Source organism: Pseudophryne corroboree, chromosome 5 (assembly GCF_028390025.1).
Source record: "Pseudophryne corroboree isolate aPseCor3 chromosome 5, aPseCor3.hap2, whole genome shotgun sequence".
NCBI classification, from domain to species: Eukaryota; Metazoa; Chordata; class Amphibia; order Anura; family Myobatrachidae; genus Pseudophryne; species Pseudophryne corroboree.
The window spans coordinates 344,612,116-344,630,455 of NC_086448.1; the positions used below are offsets into that span (position 1 = coordinate 344,612,116).

The 18,340-nt window shown below is 47.0% G+C and overlaps 1 protein-coding gene across 4 annotated transcripts in view; it reads right to left on the bottom strand.

The window, feature by feature from the left end:
- Nucleotides 1-18,340, bottom strand: part of MLH1 (mutL homolog 1) — a 330,449-nt gene that overhangs the window by 297,146 nt on the left and 14,963 nt on the right. For 3 of the 4 annotated variants that reach the window (XM_063922601.1, XM_063922603.1, XM_063922600.1), the window contains exon 3: nucleotides 1,005-1,095. In XM_063922601.1, the coding sequence (XP_063778671.1) occupies nucleotides 1,005-1,095 (91 nt within the window). Of the gene's footprint in view, nucleotides 1-1,004; nucleotides 1,096-11,478; nucleotides 11,734-18,340 lie in introns of those variants that run through there. The other variant, XM_063922602.1, reaches the window with a different exon arrangement.

An 18,340-nucleotide genomic window follows, 5' to 3' on the forward strand; every position in this document is an offset into this window, starting at 1 on the left:
AGTCAAAATTGACTTGCCTGCAGAGGAGATAGTCAAAATTGACACTAAGCCAAAATCGCACACAGTCAGTATCGCATGCACACTCATTATGTGCTTGCGATGCCGACCTAGCCCATCGCATAGTGAAAATTGGGCATAGCCCGAATCTCACCGTGTGTATGGGCCTTATGGTGCTCAGTTATGGAATTTGATGACGCTCCCAACACACTGTTCTTGTGCCGACGTTGGTTCGAGAAGCAGTTTGTAACTCTATAGTGAGTATTGTAAAGGTGAACAGATACACGCTTCAGCACTCTGTGGTCCCATACTTGTGCGCAGAAGGACACCCTGCAATGTTGCTGTTGAACAGAACACATATCAACAGGTAAACCTGCCAATATGTGAAAAAGCAATAAGGCACAAAATGTTTGTTTTTGGGGTAATAACAGACTTCTTTTGTTAAATATTTGAACATAACTGTCGCGGAAAGATTTTCTCTACATTATCAGCTTACATACACCAATGTCTAGGGTGGTCTTCAGTATGCCGAATGTCGGGATCCCGGCGCACAGTACACCGGCGCCGGAATCCCGACACCCGGCATACAGACAGCTATTCTCCATCGTGGGGGTCCACGACCCCCCTGGAGGGAGAATAAACTAGTGTAGCGCGCGTAGCGCGCCACCGTGACCGCAAGGTGCTCCTTAGCGCTCGCCACACTGTCTGTATGCCGGCGGTCGGGCTCCCGGCGACAGTATGCTGGTCGCCGGGAGCCCAAGCGCCGGCATACCATACTACACCCCAATGTCTAATAGAGCATCACCTCTGTATGCATCTCAACATTATGATCCATTCTACTGCTAATGTTTGACTGATGTAGAATTCGCGACCATATGCTCTTTTAACAAAAAGGTGTGGCTGAAATTGCCAAACACACTAATTAGAAAGGGTGTCCACATACTTCTGGCCTACAGTGAATGCTGAGCTCTAGACACCAGGAAAACCATGAAATAGTGTACCCTTACCCTAATTCCACAACCGTTGTCCTGAATTTGAATTAATTTCATCCCGCCTTCTTTAATGGCCACTTGAATGCTTGTTGATTTAGCATCTAAACTGTTATAAAAAAAAAAAAAAAAAAAAAAAATTAGCTACTTGTAATAAATTGTGGATTACCATACAAACATACCTCATGATCACTAACTTTGTGGAACATTGTAATGTACTAAGGGGCACATTTATCAATCCTCTAAAGAGACCAGTGGAAGGATTGACCAAAGCAACCAACATGGTTCTATATTTTATGAATGCACTGGATAAAAGATAAAATTATTTATTGGTTGCTATGGGCATATTAAGTGGTAGTTGTATTGGGTGTGGATCATTTTGTTGACAAGAATTAGGTCAACACCATATGGTCGACATGCAACAGGTGGACAGGGTTAAAAGGTCAACATGTTAAAAAAAAAAACCACAGTACATTTGCTTGACATAAAAATGTAAAAAAAGTGTAAAAAACAAAAAAACAAAAAAACAAAAACAAAAAACCACACACAACACTACACTTTTTTTCGGGGTGTCATATTCTATGTTAAACCACCCAATTAGTGTACCGCTTTGTTCGCCACGCTTCGGGCAAGGTTACTATTCGTAGTCCACAATGGATGGTAAATGATGAAAATGGTGAAGAAAAATAAATAAACTGTGTCATCCATTGTCATGTTGGCCTTTTGTACCTGTCGATCTATCATCCAGATCCCAGATGTATCAAACTTTGGGGGATATCCAATTACCGCAGGTAATGATATCACCCAGGGCTATCCAATTAGCTCCAATAAGCCGACACGAGCTGCGCCTTATCAGGGCTTTTTTCTACTGCACCAGGTGCGAGCTCCTGACAGCTACCGATGCAGCGCTCTACCTCCGGCTTCCCTCCGGTCATACAACCCATTAAGAACCATTGTACACCAGATAGCATCTGTCCTTGTGTATCAATGCCTATTTCCCTATAGATTGTAAGCTTGCGAGCAGAGCCTCCCTACCTCTGTCTGTCTTTGCCCAGTTTTGTTCTATAACTGTTGTTCTAATTGTAAAGCGCAACAGAATATGCTGCGCTATATAAGAAACTGCTACTAAACTGCTAATAAGACCGCTCCCCCATCATGTGACCGTTGCCGGGGGAAGAGAGGGAATGCGGCTCACGGCGCTGAAGCCAGGGGTCCCCACAGTCCGGTTATCAGGGATTTTGTTTCAACTGCCTCAGGCAGGCGAAAACAAATCCCTGGAAACAGATGCCGTTTCTACCAAAAACATACGTTTTATTGTACCTGTATATTTTCGGGAGGAAAGCTATTTTTTACGAGTGAACTGGATAGCCTGTAAAAAGAAACAGTTGAAACATCGGAAAAAAGTGTGAACAGCAGCAGTTTTTCACACCTAATGTTGTTTCACCTCTAATTGGATACCCCCTTAGTGTGTAAAAAAAAAAAAAAAAAATTTTTAAAGATACAAATGGACACATCAATAATTGATAACCACAAATTCATACTTTTTACTGGCATACCAATCATGCAGTTCTTAACTCTGCAAACAAAGGGCCAAATGTAAGACTCTGCTTTATCTTCAGTTCTACTACTGGATATTTAAATTGGCAATTTCTTTTTTAAGGCGAAAACGTGACTTCTCATGGCAGTTTTTAAAAACAAAAAACACAACAAAAAAACAAAAAACACATACATTGTGATTTGGTCACTAAAATTCTATAATAGTGTTCCCACTAGGATGTGGGCAGGGCGAGGTGGGTGCACACTCAAAAAGGGAGCATGGCTGGAAGGTGGGGGGGGGGGGGGGGCACAGCCCTGTCGTAACTCTTGGAAGCGTGCAAAGCATTTATGTATATGCTGGGCTGCCCCAAAGCCTTCCCCTCACTGTTAATAGATGCCACGTGCATATGCATGGCATCTATTCGATAACAACCTATTGTCGTTTTGCATTTGCTACAAATTATTTAAATCCGTTTGCTTTATCTAAGCCCTGGGGCACAATCCTAATGATTAAGTAGGCACTTAGAAGTTTGTAATTAACTTAATTTGTCCAATAATGACGTATTTAGTCAAAATCGCAAGGAAAGTTAGTGCAAAGCGCAAGGTGTTAGCCACCTTGCGATCTCGATGCACACTCCCATGGGGTTGGTATAGCAAGGCTAGACTGTGCAGGCAAGTCAATTTTTTTGACTATCTAGTACAAAGTATGGTCAAAATTGGCAATAAAGGGCCATACACACTAGACGATTATTTTGCCCAATATGGCCGATACAGACGATTGTGAACGATTTATCGTTCACATCGTCTAGTGTGTATGGTCCTGCAATCAACGATGCGCACACCCACGCTCGTTGATTGCAGGTTGGCGGTCCCCCGTGCAGCATGCTCATTTTCACTTATGACATCACTCATCACGGCATGTATGTACGGCGCGGCGCTGAGCGATGTTCACAATGTGACATTGCTAACCTCCCCATCAGCGGCTCCATTCTAGCTGAGCTGCCGACAGGAGCCGCTCAGCATCTCCTTCCACTGCCCCACCAATTAAGTTATTTACACCCACTGCCCCACCAATTACATTTCCACTGTGCCACCAATATAATTAAAAATTAATTATAATGGCTTCAATATATATATATATATATATATATATATATATAGATATAGTCCAAAAGTGCGTCACTCCTAGCAACTCGAATAAATAACAACAGCAGGGCATGCATGTAGACGTTTCAATGACTTTATTGCAGCATTGTCATCAGGGTTTTTTTGACGCAATAAAGGCATTGAAACGTTGTCTACACGCATGCCCTGCGGTCATCCTTTATTCAAGCCGCTAGGAGTGGTGCACCTTTGGACTTCATGTGACTATTATTCGTGGAGGCACCCGGAGCAGTAACAGTCTTAATGGGAGAGCCGGGCGCTTTGGTGTATATTATATATATTATAATATATATATATATATATATATATATATATATATATATATATATATATATATATATATATATATATATATATATATATATATATATAGGAAATTGGTGGGGCAGTGGGTGATAAAAAAAAAAAAAAAAAAAACTTCATTGGTTCCCCCTTCTACAGCCCTGCACACACAGAAATGCCTCCCAATATTAAAATAAATAAAAAAAGGCACCAATTCCAAAGATATCTTTCGTCTTTCAAATTGTTTGAAAGATTGCTTGGTGTATACACTGAAATTTTGTTTGTCAGGGTTCTGGGAAGTTCAAGGGAAATTGCTCATCTACCACATTGGTCATGTCTTTTAGTGTGTTGGCCTTTATGTCAAAATCTCACATAGCTAATATCGCAGTCAAAATGGAAGACAAGCAAAATCTCAGTGTGTATGCACCTTTAGTGTAAAAGATCCATCTGGCGTTTGCACAATTCTGCACTGCTTAAGATTCACTTGACACATGCTCAATTAATTTAGTTAATAGGGGGCATGCAATTACCCACATGAACCCATTTTTAGGGGTTAACGTGTCTAAATGTAACTTAACTTGTTGTTTTGGGGGTTTTTTTATGCAATTAAATTATACCCCTTTTACACTGATTTCAAAAACCCAGGTTTCCCATGATTTTGGTCAATGTAAACACCACCTACCCTGAACTAACTACCAGGTTCCTGACCAGGGTGGCAGAGCAGAGACCTGGGAAATTACCAGGTTGCTAGACCTTTTTTTCTGCAAAAATGAAGCCACCTTAACCTTCCATGAGATGTAATGCAGTTTTTTCTTTCAGCCACCGAGCAGGTGAAAGATTTGGGAAATATCCTATTTTAAGGTAATACCGCATTCACACCGCAAATGCCGGATCCTACCCGGTAAGACAAACGTGTACTTAACGGGTGGGATCCGGCATTTGCGCTCCGCTGCTGGCTTTCCGACCCGGCAATATACCGGGTCGGTTGCCATAGCAGCGGAGGGAGCAGCAGCAGCAGGGGCGGGGGTGGAGGCGGCGCTGGGAGATGAGATCATCTCCTGCGCCGCCTCTCCCTATGCTGTGAATGGGAACCGTGTCGCATCGACGTGGCTCCCATTCACACCGCACCTGACCCGGTAATCAACCCGGGTAAAACCCTTCTTTTTTACCGGGTTGAATTACCGGGTCAGGCGACCCGCTAAATCGTCAAAGGACCTTTCACATCGCACACTGACCCGGTTCGACACGGCAATATGCCGTGTCGATACCGGGTTATTTGTGCGATGTGAAAGAGACCTAAAAGTGTTGATACTTAGTTCAGAACCACTGGGGCACCAACCTAATGATTAGGCAGGCACTTAGAAGTTTTTAATTAATTTAATTTGTCCAATAATGACACACTTTTTGGTAATATTCTGCAAAATGCAGACAATGGGTTATTTGATGTGGGACAGGTACAGTATATGGGGGATGTAGTGCTGATTAGACAGGGAATTTTAGACTTGCAGGGTTGTGGGTTGTTTTTTACCACAAAGTGTCTTAACATTTTCTCAATTTAATAAAAATAAACCTGGTTGTAAAACACCTTGTAAGTATCTTTCTTTCTTTCTTTTTTTATAATTAAAAAACAAAAAAACATTTGGTACATTTAAAAGCCCCAAATACTTTGCTTTTGGTCACTAATATACTTCCGTTTTGTTATCCATATAGATTAGTACAATTTTACCACAGCTGTTTGGATTTCCTACTATGGGCCTGATTCATGTTTGTAATGCGGGACATACACTATGCAATTATCTGGCAGATAATTATATAGTGTATGCCTAGCTAAGTAAAGCAAATAATCAACCTACTGGGCAAAAACGAGTTTTATGGTAAGAACTTACCCTTGTTAAAACTCTTTCTGCGAGGTACACTGGGCTCCACAAGTCTGGACAATGGGGGTGTAGAGTAGGAACTTGATCCGAGGCACCAACAGGCTCAAAGCTTTGACTGTTCCCAGAATGCACAGCGCCGCCTGCTATATCACCCCGCCTCCCAGCACAGGAGCTCAGTTTAGTTAACCAGCCCAATGCAGTAGCAGGAAAAGAGACGACAACGGTTAGAAGCCACATACACCACTCTCACGACAAGAGAAGTGTCAGCGGCTAATGCCATATCAACCCAAAAAAGCTATGTGCGTCAGGGTGGGCGCCTTGTGGAGCCCAGTGTACCTCGCAGAAAGAGTTTTAACAAGGGTAAGTTCTTACCATAAAACTCGTTTTCTGCTGCGGGGTGCACTGGGCTCCACAAGTCTGGACAATGGGGATGTCCTAAAGCAGTTCCTTATGGGAGGGGACGCACTGTAGCGGGCACAAAAACCCGGCGTCCAAAGGAAGCATCCTGGGAAGCGGCAGTATCGAAGGCATAGAACCTTATGAACGTGTTCCCGGAGGACCACGTAGCCGCCTTGCACAATTGATCAAGGGTCGCACCACGTTGGGCCGCCCAAGAAGGTCCAACAGACCGAGTAGAATGGGCCGTAATGTGAACAGGAGCTGACAGACCAGCCTTCACATAAGCATGCGCAATCACCATTCTAATCCACCTAGCCAGGGTCTGCTTGTGAGCAGGCCAGCCACGTTTGTGAAATCCAAACAAAATAAAGAATCAGACTTTCGAATAGAAGCAGTTCTCTTCACATAGATACGGAGAGCCCGTACCACATCCAAAGACCGCTCTTTGGGAGACAAATCAGGAGAGACAAGCTGGAACCACAATCTCCTGATTAAGGTGGAACGAAGAAACCACTTTAGGTAAATATCCGGGACGAGTCCTAAGAACCGCCCGGTCACGGTGAAAAATCAGATATGGGGAACTACAAGACAAGGCACCCAAATCCGACACTCTTCTAGCAGAGGCAATAGCCAGCAAGAACACCACCTTAAGGGACAGCCACTTAAGGTCAGCTGAACCAAGAGGTTCAAATGGAGGCTCCTGCAACGCCTGCAAAACCACCGACAAGTCCCAAGCAGCCACAGGCGGGACATAGGGAGGTTGGATACGCAACACACCCTGAGTGAAAGTATGAACATCAGGTAAAGTCGCAATTTTTCTCTGAAACCACACAGACAAGGCAGAAATATGAACCTTGAGGGAGGCCAGACGCAGGCCTAAATCTAGGCCCTGCTGTAGAAAAGCCAAAAGTTTGTCTGTACTAAACTTGGAAGCGTAACAATGGTTAGATGCGCACCAAACAAAGTAGGAATGCCTGACCCGATGGTAAATCCGAGCAGAGGCCGGTTTCCGGGCACGCAACATAGTTTAATTACCTCTTCAGAAAAACCCTTAGCTCTTAAGACGGAAGCTTCAAGAGCCACGCCGTCAAAGACAGCTGGGCTAGGTCCTGGTAGACACAGGGGCCCTGAACGAGGCGGTCTGTGCATTGTGGAAGTAGAAGTGGACCCTCTGACGATAGGCCTTGCAGGTCTGAGAACCAGTGCCGTCTGGGCCACGCCGGAGCTATGAGAAGCAGATTTCATTTTTTCTTGCTTGAACTTCCGAATTACCCTGGGCAGGAGTGACACCGGAGGGAACACGTACGGCAGTCGAAACCTCCACGGCACTGCCAGCGCATCCACGAATGCTGCTTGAGGATCCCTTGTCCTTGCTCCGAAGACCGGAACCTTGTGATTGTGTCGAGACGCCATCAGATCCACATCTGGAAGACCCCACCTTTCCACGAGGAGTTGAAACACTTCTGGATGGAGGCCCCACTCGCCGGCATGCACGTCCTGACGACTAAGAAAGTCCGCTTCCCAATTCAGGACTCCCAGAAATAAATATTGCCGATATTGGCGGTAGATGGCGTTCTGCCAAACGTAGAATCCGTGAGGCTTCCTTCATTGCCAAACGGCTTCGAGTGCCACCTTGATGATTTATGTAAGCCACTGTGGTGGCGTTGTCCGACTGTACTTGAACAGGACGGTTCTGAATCAAATGCTGGGCTAGGTTCAACGCATTGAAGACCGCCCGCAATTCCAGAATGCTGATCGAGATGAGAGATTCCTCCTTGGTCCACCGACCCTGCAAGGAGTGCTGCTCCATCACCGCGCCCCAACCTCTTAGACTGGCATCTGTCGTCAACAGGACCCAGTTGGATATCCAGAAAGGACGGCCTCTGCACAATTGTCGGTCCTGGAGCCACCAAAGCAGTGACAGACGGACCTCCGGAGTCAAAGAGATCATTTGAGACTTGATCCGGCGAGGCAGGCCGTCCCACTTGGCTGGAAACAGCTTCTGGAGGGGGCGAAAATGGAATTCAGCATACTCCACCATGTCGAATGCTGATACCATGAGGCCCAGCACCTGCATTACAGAATGTATCGACACTTGCGGACGAGAAAGTAAGCAACGAATCCTGTCCTGAAGTTTCAGGACTTTCTCCTGAGACAAGAACAACCTCTGGTTGTGGGTGTCCAACAGCGCTCCCAGATGCACCATGCTCTGAGCAGGGACCAGGGAGGATTTCTTCCAGTTGATGACCCACCCGTGGGCTTGTAGAAACCGGACCGTCATATCCAGATGACGCAGGAGGAGATCTGGGGAATTTGCCAGGATTAACAAGTCGTCCAGATACGGCAGTATCCGGACCCCTTGACGGCGGAGTACCACCGTCATCACCGCCATAAAACTTTGGTGAAGACTCGCAGAGCCGTTGTTAAACCAAAAGGTAACGCCCGAAACTGGTAATGGAGGTTGCCAATAGCGAACCTCAGGTATTGTTGATGTGACACTGCTATAGGAATATGCAGGTAAGCATCCTGTATGTCCAGGGAGACCATGTAGTCCCCAGGTTCCAAGGCCAGAACTATAGAGCGAAGGGTTTCTATACGGAACTTGGAAACCTTCACAAACTTGTTCAGTGCCTTGAGGTTGAGAATGGGCAGAGAGGACCCATTCGGTTTCGGGACTAGAAACAGCGGAGAATAGTACCCCCGGCCCGTCTGAGCAAGAGGCACATGTACTACGACTCCTGTATCCAAGAGGGTCTGTACCACCGAATGCAGAGTGTTTGCCTTTGACTGGTCCGACGGGACGTCTGTCTGGCAAAATCGATGAGGGGGTCGGTTTTTGAAGGCTATGGAGTAACCTCGAGTGACGACTTCCCATACCCAGGCATCTGAAGTGGTCTTCAACCATTACTGGGTATACAGTAGAAGCCGATCCCCCAGGGGGGGGCCCGCCCCGTCATGCGGCAGGCTTATCGGTCTTGGCTGCTGGCTGACGGGCAGCCCAGGCTCTTTTGGGCTTCGGCGTACCAGGTTTGGAAGTGCGGGCCTGCTTATAGTACGCCTGACCTTTTGCTTTACCTGAAGGACGAAAGGGGCGAAAGGACGTGCCTTTGGCCTTCAACACAGTGGCTGACTTGGCTACTGCCAAAACTGCCTGTCTGCCTAATACAGCTCCTTCTATCTTATTTAAGTCCTCCCCAAACAGAATATCCCCCTTGAAAGGGAGTACCTCCAGGGTTTTTCCTAGAGTCCAGATCCACAGACCAGGATCTCAGCCACAATATCCTGCGAGCCAAGACTGACGTAGTAGAGGCCTTGGCTGCTAGGATACCGGCATCAGAAGCCGCCTCTTTAATATAGCGAGAAGCTGTGACAATATATGACAAGCATTGTCTAGCATGGTCAGAGGAGATTTTACCTAACTCCAAGGCCCATGCTTCAAATAGCCTCTGCCGCCCATGTAGCTGCAATAGTGGGCCTTTGTGCAGCACCCGTGAGGGTGTAAATCGCTTTTAGACAACCCTCAACACTTTTATCCGTAGGCTCTTTTAGAGACGTGACGGTAGTGACAGGTAGAGCTGAGGAAACCACCATCCTAGCCACATGCGAGTCTACTGGAGGAGGCGTTTCCCAATTCTTAGACAGCTCTGGCGCGAGGGGATAGCGAGCCAGCATCTTCTTTTGAGGCACAAACTTCATACCCGGGCTTTGCCAGGGTTCCTGACGTATATCCACTAAGAAGTCAGAGTGAGGTAAAACTTGTTTAATCACCTTCTGACGCTTGAACCTATCTGGTTTCTGAGGAGGAACGGATGGCTCGGGATCATCCGTAATCTGCAGAATTAACTTAATAGCCTCAAAAAGATCAGGAACATCCACATGTGAACTACCCTCCACATCAGCCGTATCTGAGTCAGAACCTGTGGGGTCAGTGTATGTGCTGTCTTCAGACGAAGTGTCAGTGATAGCAGTGGATTGTGAGGAGACGAGCGCTCGCTTAGAGGACCTCTTGTACTTAGGCGAGCGATGGTCAGACTTTTTAGTAGTCAGGGACTGGTTCAACTTCTTTAATTGAGCAGATAAATCGGCCGCCCACGGCGGGTTAGCTGCAGGGACCACATACGGTTGTACCGGCATTGGGGGTCCCATAGGGGGTGTTAGTTTATGAACTAGCGTATGCAGAAGCGTGGAAAAAGTGGCCCACGGAGGGTCAGTATGTGCCTCCGTTGCCACAGTCCCACTGGGGGGCAAGGAGCCCCCAGAACCAGAGACCACAGCTGCTATATTCTCCCCATATGTGCCTGTGGCTTCAGCAACACCGGCAGTGTGTTCCGCCCCAGAACCGATACCATCAGAAGCAGACATGATATAACTTGCAGTATGAGGTAACACAGTACAATTATTAGCAGCACTATATCCCTAAACCCAAACCCCTGCGCAGTGTAGTCAGCACCAGCAGAGATAAAGGAGAGATATGGTGACTAAATCAGAGAAAAATACGTAATACAGTATATCTTTGTGAAAATCCTATATTAAATAACACCTGACGCACCAAGCCCCCTCAGGTTATAGAATATAGGGATATCAAGTTGAGTGAAAGACACGAGATGGACACCACTCAGCTATCAACGCACACAAGTAGTCACAGTTTGTACAATGCAGAGGTTATTACAGACAATAATACCGCACTGGACTAGCTTACACAGCTATATAGTCAATAGATATAACACTACACAGTAAGAAACTGGATGTATATCACAGGGTAATTGTACTAGAAAACCCTGACTAAATGCAGGTAGAATACTTACTAACACTGACTAAAAAGGCAGGTAGAATACTTAAGTGTCATGTAAAGGCACAGCACTGACAACCAGGCGGCTTTACATAGGAGGATTTGCCCAAGCAGTCCCAGGAACAGTGAGCTGAGGGATAATGGCTCCGCAGACACTGACAGGGAGTGAGGAAAAGACAGATACAGCTCCAGGGCGGGAACACTTGCTGGAAATGGCGCCCTGGGGCTGGGGGAGTGGCTTCAGGTCTACACCTTATCCCTCTTGCTGGCAAAACCACTGGGTACTGTGGACGATATTAAAATCTGTTTTAAGAGAAAACCTGACCTGCGCCCATGCTCTGGTGATCTAGTGGGATCGCCTGTATCCACAGTGTCCACCGCCAGCGCGCGCGGCCCACCTCCCACTGACCGCGCCGGATCGCGATAAAGACCAGGTCCCACTTACCACCTCCCGAAGCGCGGCCACGCGATCCTGGAGAGCCCCAGCCGTGTGTGTCTAACATGAAGAAAACCGGAGCCTCCGCTGTAGGTACCCGGCAACCAGGGCTCGGGAGTGCACAGCGCCGCTGGGGAGAGCTGAAGCTGCAGCAGTGAATGTCACAAGACATTTACCACCGCTGCTGCCCTTGAAGTCTTCATTTTTTACCTCATAAAAAGCTTTTCTCAGGGCTGCTTGGAGCAGCCCCTCTGTTAAGTGCCTGCTTACTGCAGCACCAACTGACAAACCGAGCTCCTGTGCTGGGAGGTGTGGTGATATAGGAGGCGGCGCTGTGCATTCTGGGAACAGTCAAAGCTTTGAGCCTGTTGGTGCCTTGGATCAAGATCCTACTCTACACCCCATTGTCCAGACTTGTGGAGCCCAGTGTACCCCGTAGTAGAAACCGCGTTGCATTGCAGGTGGGGCAGATGTTGTGCCAAGAGATAGATTTGGGGGGTCTGTGTTCAAACTAAAACCTAAATTGCAGTGTAAGAATAAAGCTGTCTAACATTTGTGGGCTACATGCAAACACAGACCGTATTTACCCTGCACAGAAAAAAAATACAACCCATCTAAATCTCTCTGCACATTACATTTGCCCTGCCTGCAGCATGACCAGAATTTGCTTTACTTACAAACATACATCAGGCCCTATGTACTGTATGAAGCCCCAATCTTCAGTTGCAAGTGGAGATGTATACAACTCAGCACTGCCCGTAGTTTCACACACTATGGGGTGATGCATCAAGATAAGAGTGGAGAAGTTGCCCACAACCACCAATCAAAATGTATTTGATGAATGCACCCTCAAAGCTGATAGGTGGCTATGGGCACTTCTCCGCTCTTTTCTCTGGTTGATACATCAACCCCTTGGTTCCAGCATGCACTATGTGAAAACATGCAATATACCATCTGCAAATAGATGTGTATTGAACTGTGCATCAGCCCCCAATGCTGGGAATTCACTATACAATTATCTGGCAGATAATATGCCACATCTGGCTGGTTGGAATGAAAATCTGGTACAGGTTGAGTATCCCATATCCAAAATGCTTGGGACCAGAAGTATTTTGGATATAGGATTTTCCGTATTTTGGAATAATTGCATACCATAATGAGATATCATGGTGATGGGACCCAAGGCTGAGCACAGAATGCATTTATGTTTCATATACACACAGCCTGAAGGTAATTATACCCAATATTTTTAATAACTTTGAGCATTAAATAAAGTTTGTGTACATACACACAATTCATTTGTTTCATATACACCTTATACACACACACACACACACAGTCATTTAATACAATATCTTTAATTATTTTGTGTATTAAACAAAGTTTGTGTACATTGAGCCATCAGAAAATAAGATTTTTAACCTACCGGTAAATCTATTTCTCCTAGTCCGTAGAGGATGCTGGGGACTCCGTAAGGAGCATGGGGTATAGACGGGCTCCGCAGGAGATAGGGTACCTAAGAAGAACTTTGACTATGGGTGTGCACTGGCTCCTCCCTCTATGCCCCTCCTCCAAACCTCAGTTAGAGAACTGTGCCCAGAGGAGATGGACAATACAAGGCATGATTTAGCAATCCAAGGGCAAGATTCATACCAGCTCACACCAATCATACCATGTAACCTGGAACATACATAACCAGTTAACAGTATGAACAAACGACAATAACGGTCCAAGACCTATTCCAACTGTAACAGAACCCTTATGTAAGCAACAACTATATACAAGTCTTGCAGAGTTTCCGCACTGGGACGGGCGCCCAGCATCCTCTACGGACTAGGAGAAATAGATTTACCGGTAGGTTTAAAATCTTATTTTCTCTTACGTCCTAGAGGATGCTGGGGACTCCGTAAGGACCATGGGGTTTATACTAAAGCATCCAATCGGGCGGGAGAGTGCGTATGACTCAGCAGCACCGACTGAGCAAACGCTAGGTCCTCATCAGCCAGGGTATCAAACTTGTAGAATTTAGCAAAAGTGTTTGACCCCGGCCAAGTTGCCGCTCGGCAAAGCTGTAATGCCGAGACGCCTCGGGCAGCTGCCCAAGAAGAGCCCACCTTCCTAGTGGAATGGGCTTTAACCGAATTTGGTACCGGCAATCCAGCCGTAGAATGAGCCTGCTGAATCTTATTACAGATCCAGCGAGCAATAGTCTGCTTCGAAGCAGGTGCGCCAATCTTATTAGCAGCATACAGGACAAACAGAGCCTCTGTTTCTTTTTCATCCACTAGGGGTCACTGGAGTACTCTTGGGATATGGACGGCTTTAGCAGAACAAAGGCACTGAATATTTAAATTTAGAACTCTCCACCCCTCCATATCCCCGAGTACCTCAGTGTTTTTTCTGTGCTCACAGCACTAACAAGGCTTGTGTGGAGTTCCCACACTTAGTTGAAGATTTTATTAATTTTTCATTTTTACATTTTACTTTTTCACTTAGCACATCCCTTCCCAGTTTCTGTAAAAACATGGGTCCGGGATAGTGCCGCTGCACGGACAGCGCATGGCGTGTCGGTCCTCACAAAGAGCACCCTCACAGCCACAGGCAGCCCACTGCAACAGCTGGACGGAGCTTACAGATAGAAGCCCCGTCGCAGCCATAAACTGAAGAGCTCGGAGCTTACAGATAGAAGCCCGTCGCAGGCCTCCCTACAACAAGGTATGCTGGGGAAAGGTATGCTGGGGAAACGGGGCGGTCAGCGCAGGCTGCCGCCCCGCTGTGTGGGGTCCGTGTTGTAATGCCGCCCACTCCCGCCGCTCATACAGCCGGCCCGCCCCAGCCACACCGTCCGGCCGCCCCGTCCGGCCGCTCCGTCCGCGCGCCCCAGGCGCTCCGTCAGCGCTGTATTGCAAGCCAGCGCTCAGAGGGGGAGACCCGCCGCAGCTCGGCTAGCGACGCCGGAAGCCGCTACGCGCCGCTCCGGCCAGCCGACCTCCGCTGCTCTGCAATAAGTGTCCCTCGCCTCCCTGCAATGAGCTTCCCGGCTCCCCGCTGAGACACAGCGCTACAGGGAGTACAGGGGGAAGGGGGGGGGGGGGACCTGGCTGATTACAGCGCGGCTGCAAGGGGGAAAATGTACGGGAAAGAATAGCATGACAGGCTGCCATATCTATAGGTGGTATTTAATATAGTATTAAACTGCAGTAAGCAGGCAGAGCCTATATTAACACTGGAGCATGTATTGTGACCTGCCTGTGATTATCACTGTATACTAGACTGTGATTATCACTGTATAATAGACTATTGAGCCTATATTAACACTGCAGCAGGTATTGTAACCTGTCCTGTGATTATCAGTGTAAGCATGGCATGGGGGCCATTTTAACCATGCTTCCCGTTTCTTCCAGTTTGTAATTCCAGAATGTTCCTGCCCTACATCTCTACTCCACCGGAGGCGCAGGGCTTTGGCTATTGTGTTGTCTGTCTGGATAAGGAGTAAGGCTCCAGCACAGACTAAAAATAAGTTTTACTACAATGTCTGTACATAAATCTACCACATGTTCAGTATGTTTTGTAGGTTCCCACTCCGGAAGCAGGTTCATTCCCAGATCCTATGTTAAGCATTGGCAATTCAAATTGACTCTGCTCGACAGGAGCGGTAAGATCGGAGTCTCGGAAGTTACTCCGCCAGCTCTTACGGAGGAGTCTCAGCCTTTCCAAAGGTCCAACTTCACTTTGGGTACCAGGGCGAGTGAGGAGGGCACATTAGACCAGCAGTCAGATAGTGCGGGTTTTGACAACCATACATTGCTAATGACCAGTGAGTCAGTCTCTGAAATTTACAGAGACTAAGGAGCCTCTAACATCTAATCCGTCGTATTTACTAAACGACAGATCTTCAATGGGCTTCTTATTTAGGATATCTTACTAAGATTTAAGTCTATTTACCCGTTTCCACACAGTGACATCTAAATTGGAGAATCCGCCATTGGTGAATTCGTCTGCGTCAAACCTTATAAAGACCCAAGATACATTTGGGTCACTAGGGCGCTCTGTGTATGGAAACAATGACGATCACGTTATACTTATCGTTAATCACATCTGAGAAGCTGCTGAGTATCTCTGTACAGCTTCTGCTGCCGCCTGTTAGCTCGCTTCTCGCTTTTCATCGTCGCTAGTTTCAGCACGACCAGGCCAGAAGTTCTTTGGTCCTAAATTTGACAAATTCCCGCCATTGCCTCCTCCGGTATCAAGACGGAAATACTTTGGTCCGGCGTTTAAAGCCTTTAGACTTCAGTCTTTTCAAGGCTGTGGTACAAAAACAGTCACGCCTTGTAACGCCAGGGCGCTAAAGTCACAACAAGCCAGTGGCTTGACAGGCTCCCAGCCCATCTCGAACTTCCAATTGTGGGAGCGCACCTTTACACGTTACATTTGCCGGGTTTCCAGACATCCACTCATGGATGTATCCGCTATTTAGGGTTAAAAGAAAGCTGTCTCCCACCACTACGGTTTTTCAAGGCAGGACTGCCTCTGTCGGACAACAAGAAGGCGTTTTGGCAGGTTGCCATTCAGTCTCTGCTGGATTCAGCAGTTTTTAATTCCAGGCCTGGTACACCAACAAGGTCAGGGTTATTATTCCCGTCTGTTTGTGGTACCGAAGCCGGAGAGCTCCGTCGCAGTCTCAATCAGTAAGTCACTTACTACAGATTGAAGATGGAATTTCTGCGGTCAGTATTTGCATATTTGGAGCCACAAGATTGCATGATTGCGCTTGATCTCCAGGATGCTTACTTACACATTCCGGTTTGGTCACCTCATCACAGGTTCTTGCGTTTTGCAATACGCCACAACCATTAACAGTTTCAGGCTCTACCGTTTGGCCTCTTGTCAGCGCCTCGGGTATTCACCAAAGTGATGTTTGTGATGATAGCTCATCTCAGATCCCTGGCAGTGACAATCGTTCCATACTTAGACGATCTGCTCATAAGAGCTCCGTCTCAACAGATGCTCCTCCGACTTGCGCTGCTAACGTACACCACGGTTGCAGTGTCAACTTCAAAAACAATCGCATCTAATTCCGTCTCAACGACTTCAATTCCTAGGTATGATTCCATATACGGTAAAATCAAAGAATTTACCTACTACACCAGAAAGGACAGATTATACGCCATCTGGTACAATTAGTGCTCAAGCCACGCACACTATCGGTACATTTGTGTATTCGCCTATTAGGAACAATGATGGGCTTTCGAAGCGCTTCAGTTCGGAGGTTTTCACTCGCGTCCATTTCAACAGCAGTGGTCGCCCTCACATAGGCAGATTCCCCACAGGGGGGCGAGGGTGTCTACTCTGGGCGAGAGTCTCAGAGGTTGGGGAGATGTAGTTTAAAATGGTCAGCGACAGGGTCTCTAGACGGATCACGACAGATTGCTGTCTATAAATGTCCTGGAACTCCGTGCAATTTACAATGCACTACATGCTTCGCTCTCAGACTGTCCAAGTGCAGTCAGACAACGCGACGGCAGTCGCATACACAACAACCAGGGAGGAACGAGAAGCCGCATGGCAATGCGGGAAGTAGCTCGAATCCTCAATTGCCCAGAATACCACAAGGTGATATTGTCGACTGGGTTCATTCCGGGAGTGGACAACTGCTAGACGGATGATCTCAGCCGTCGGGATTTTCATCCAGGAGACTGGGCATTAAATCCAGAGGTGTTTCACATGTTGGTCCACAGGTGGGGTTACCCTCAGGTGGACATGATGGCATCTCGCCACAATTACAAACGCCCCAGTATGTGTCCAGAACGACAGATCCAAGGGCAGTGGCGGTGGATGCTCTCACAATCGCGTGGCCGTACAGCCTCGTGTATCTGTTTCCACCGTTTTCCGCTGCTCTCTCAGTTGCTAAAACGGATCAAAAGAGAGTCCGTCACAGTCATACTAGTGATGCCTCATTGGTCTCGGAGAGCTTGGTTCTCGAATCTCTGCGGACTACTCGCAGACGATCCTTGGCCGCTCCTACTACGTCCAGACCTGTTACAACAGGGTCCGTTCTTTTACCCCTATTTAGCGCGGCTGCGTTTGACGGGGTGGTTGTTGAGACCGCCCTCTTAAGAAGAGAGGGCATTACAGTATCGGTTATACCAACCATGTTACGAGCTAGGAAGCCGGTTACGGCAGCTCATTATTACAGAATTTGGCGTGCCTATATAGGTTGGTGTGAAGCTCGGAAGTTTCCGACATCATCTTTCAAGTTATCCCGTATTCTGTTATTTTTACAAACGAGGTTGGAGGACTGCGTTTATCTACACTGAAGGTGCAGGTATCTGCGTTGTCAATTTATTTTCAAAGACGATTGGCTCTATTGCCGTCGGTACACACTTTTCTGCAGGGTGTCCTCAGAGTACAGCCTCCATTTATTCCACCTACAGCGCCATGGGACTTGAATCTGGTTTAGATTTCTTACAGTCTTCATATTTTGAACCCTTACAGCAAGTGGATATTAAGTTTCTCACTTGGAAAACGATTTTTCTTCTAGCCTTAGCTTCGGCAAGGCGTGTTTCAGATTTGGGTGCCTTGTCATGCAAGCCACCGTATTTGGTGTTTCCTGATGACAGAGCGGAACTTCGGACGAATCCCGATTTCTTACCAAAGCTAGTGTCATCTTTTCACATCAATCAACCAATAGTAGTTCCTGTGTTGACAGCACATTCTAGAACTCTGAATGTGGTACGCGCATTACGCGTTTATGTGTCCCGAACGTCTACAGTTCGTAATACGGATACGTTGTTTGTTCTCTATGATGCTGCCAAGTGGAGTTGGCCAGCTTCTCAGCAGACCTTATCCAGATGGATAAAACTGACTATAC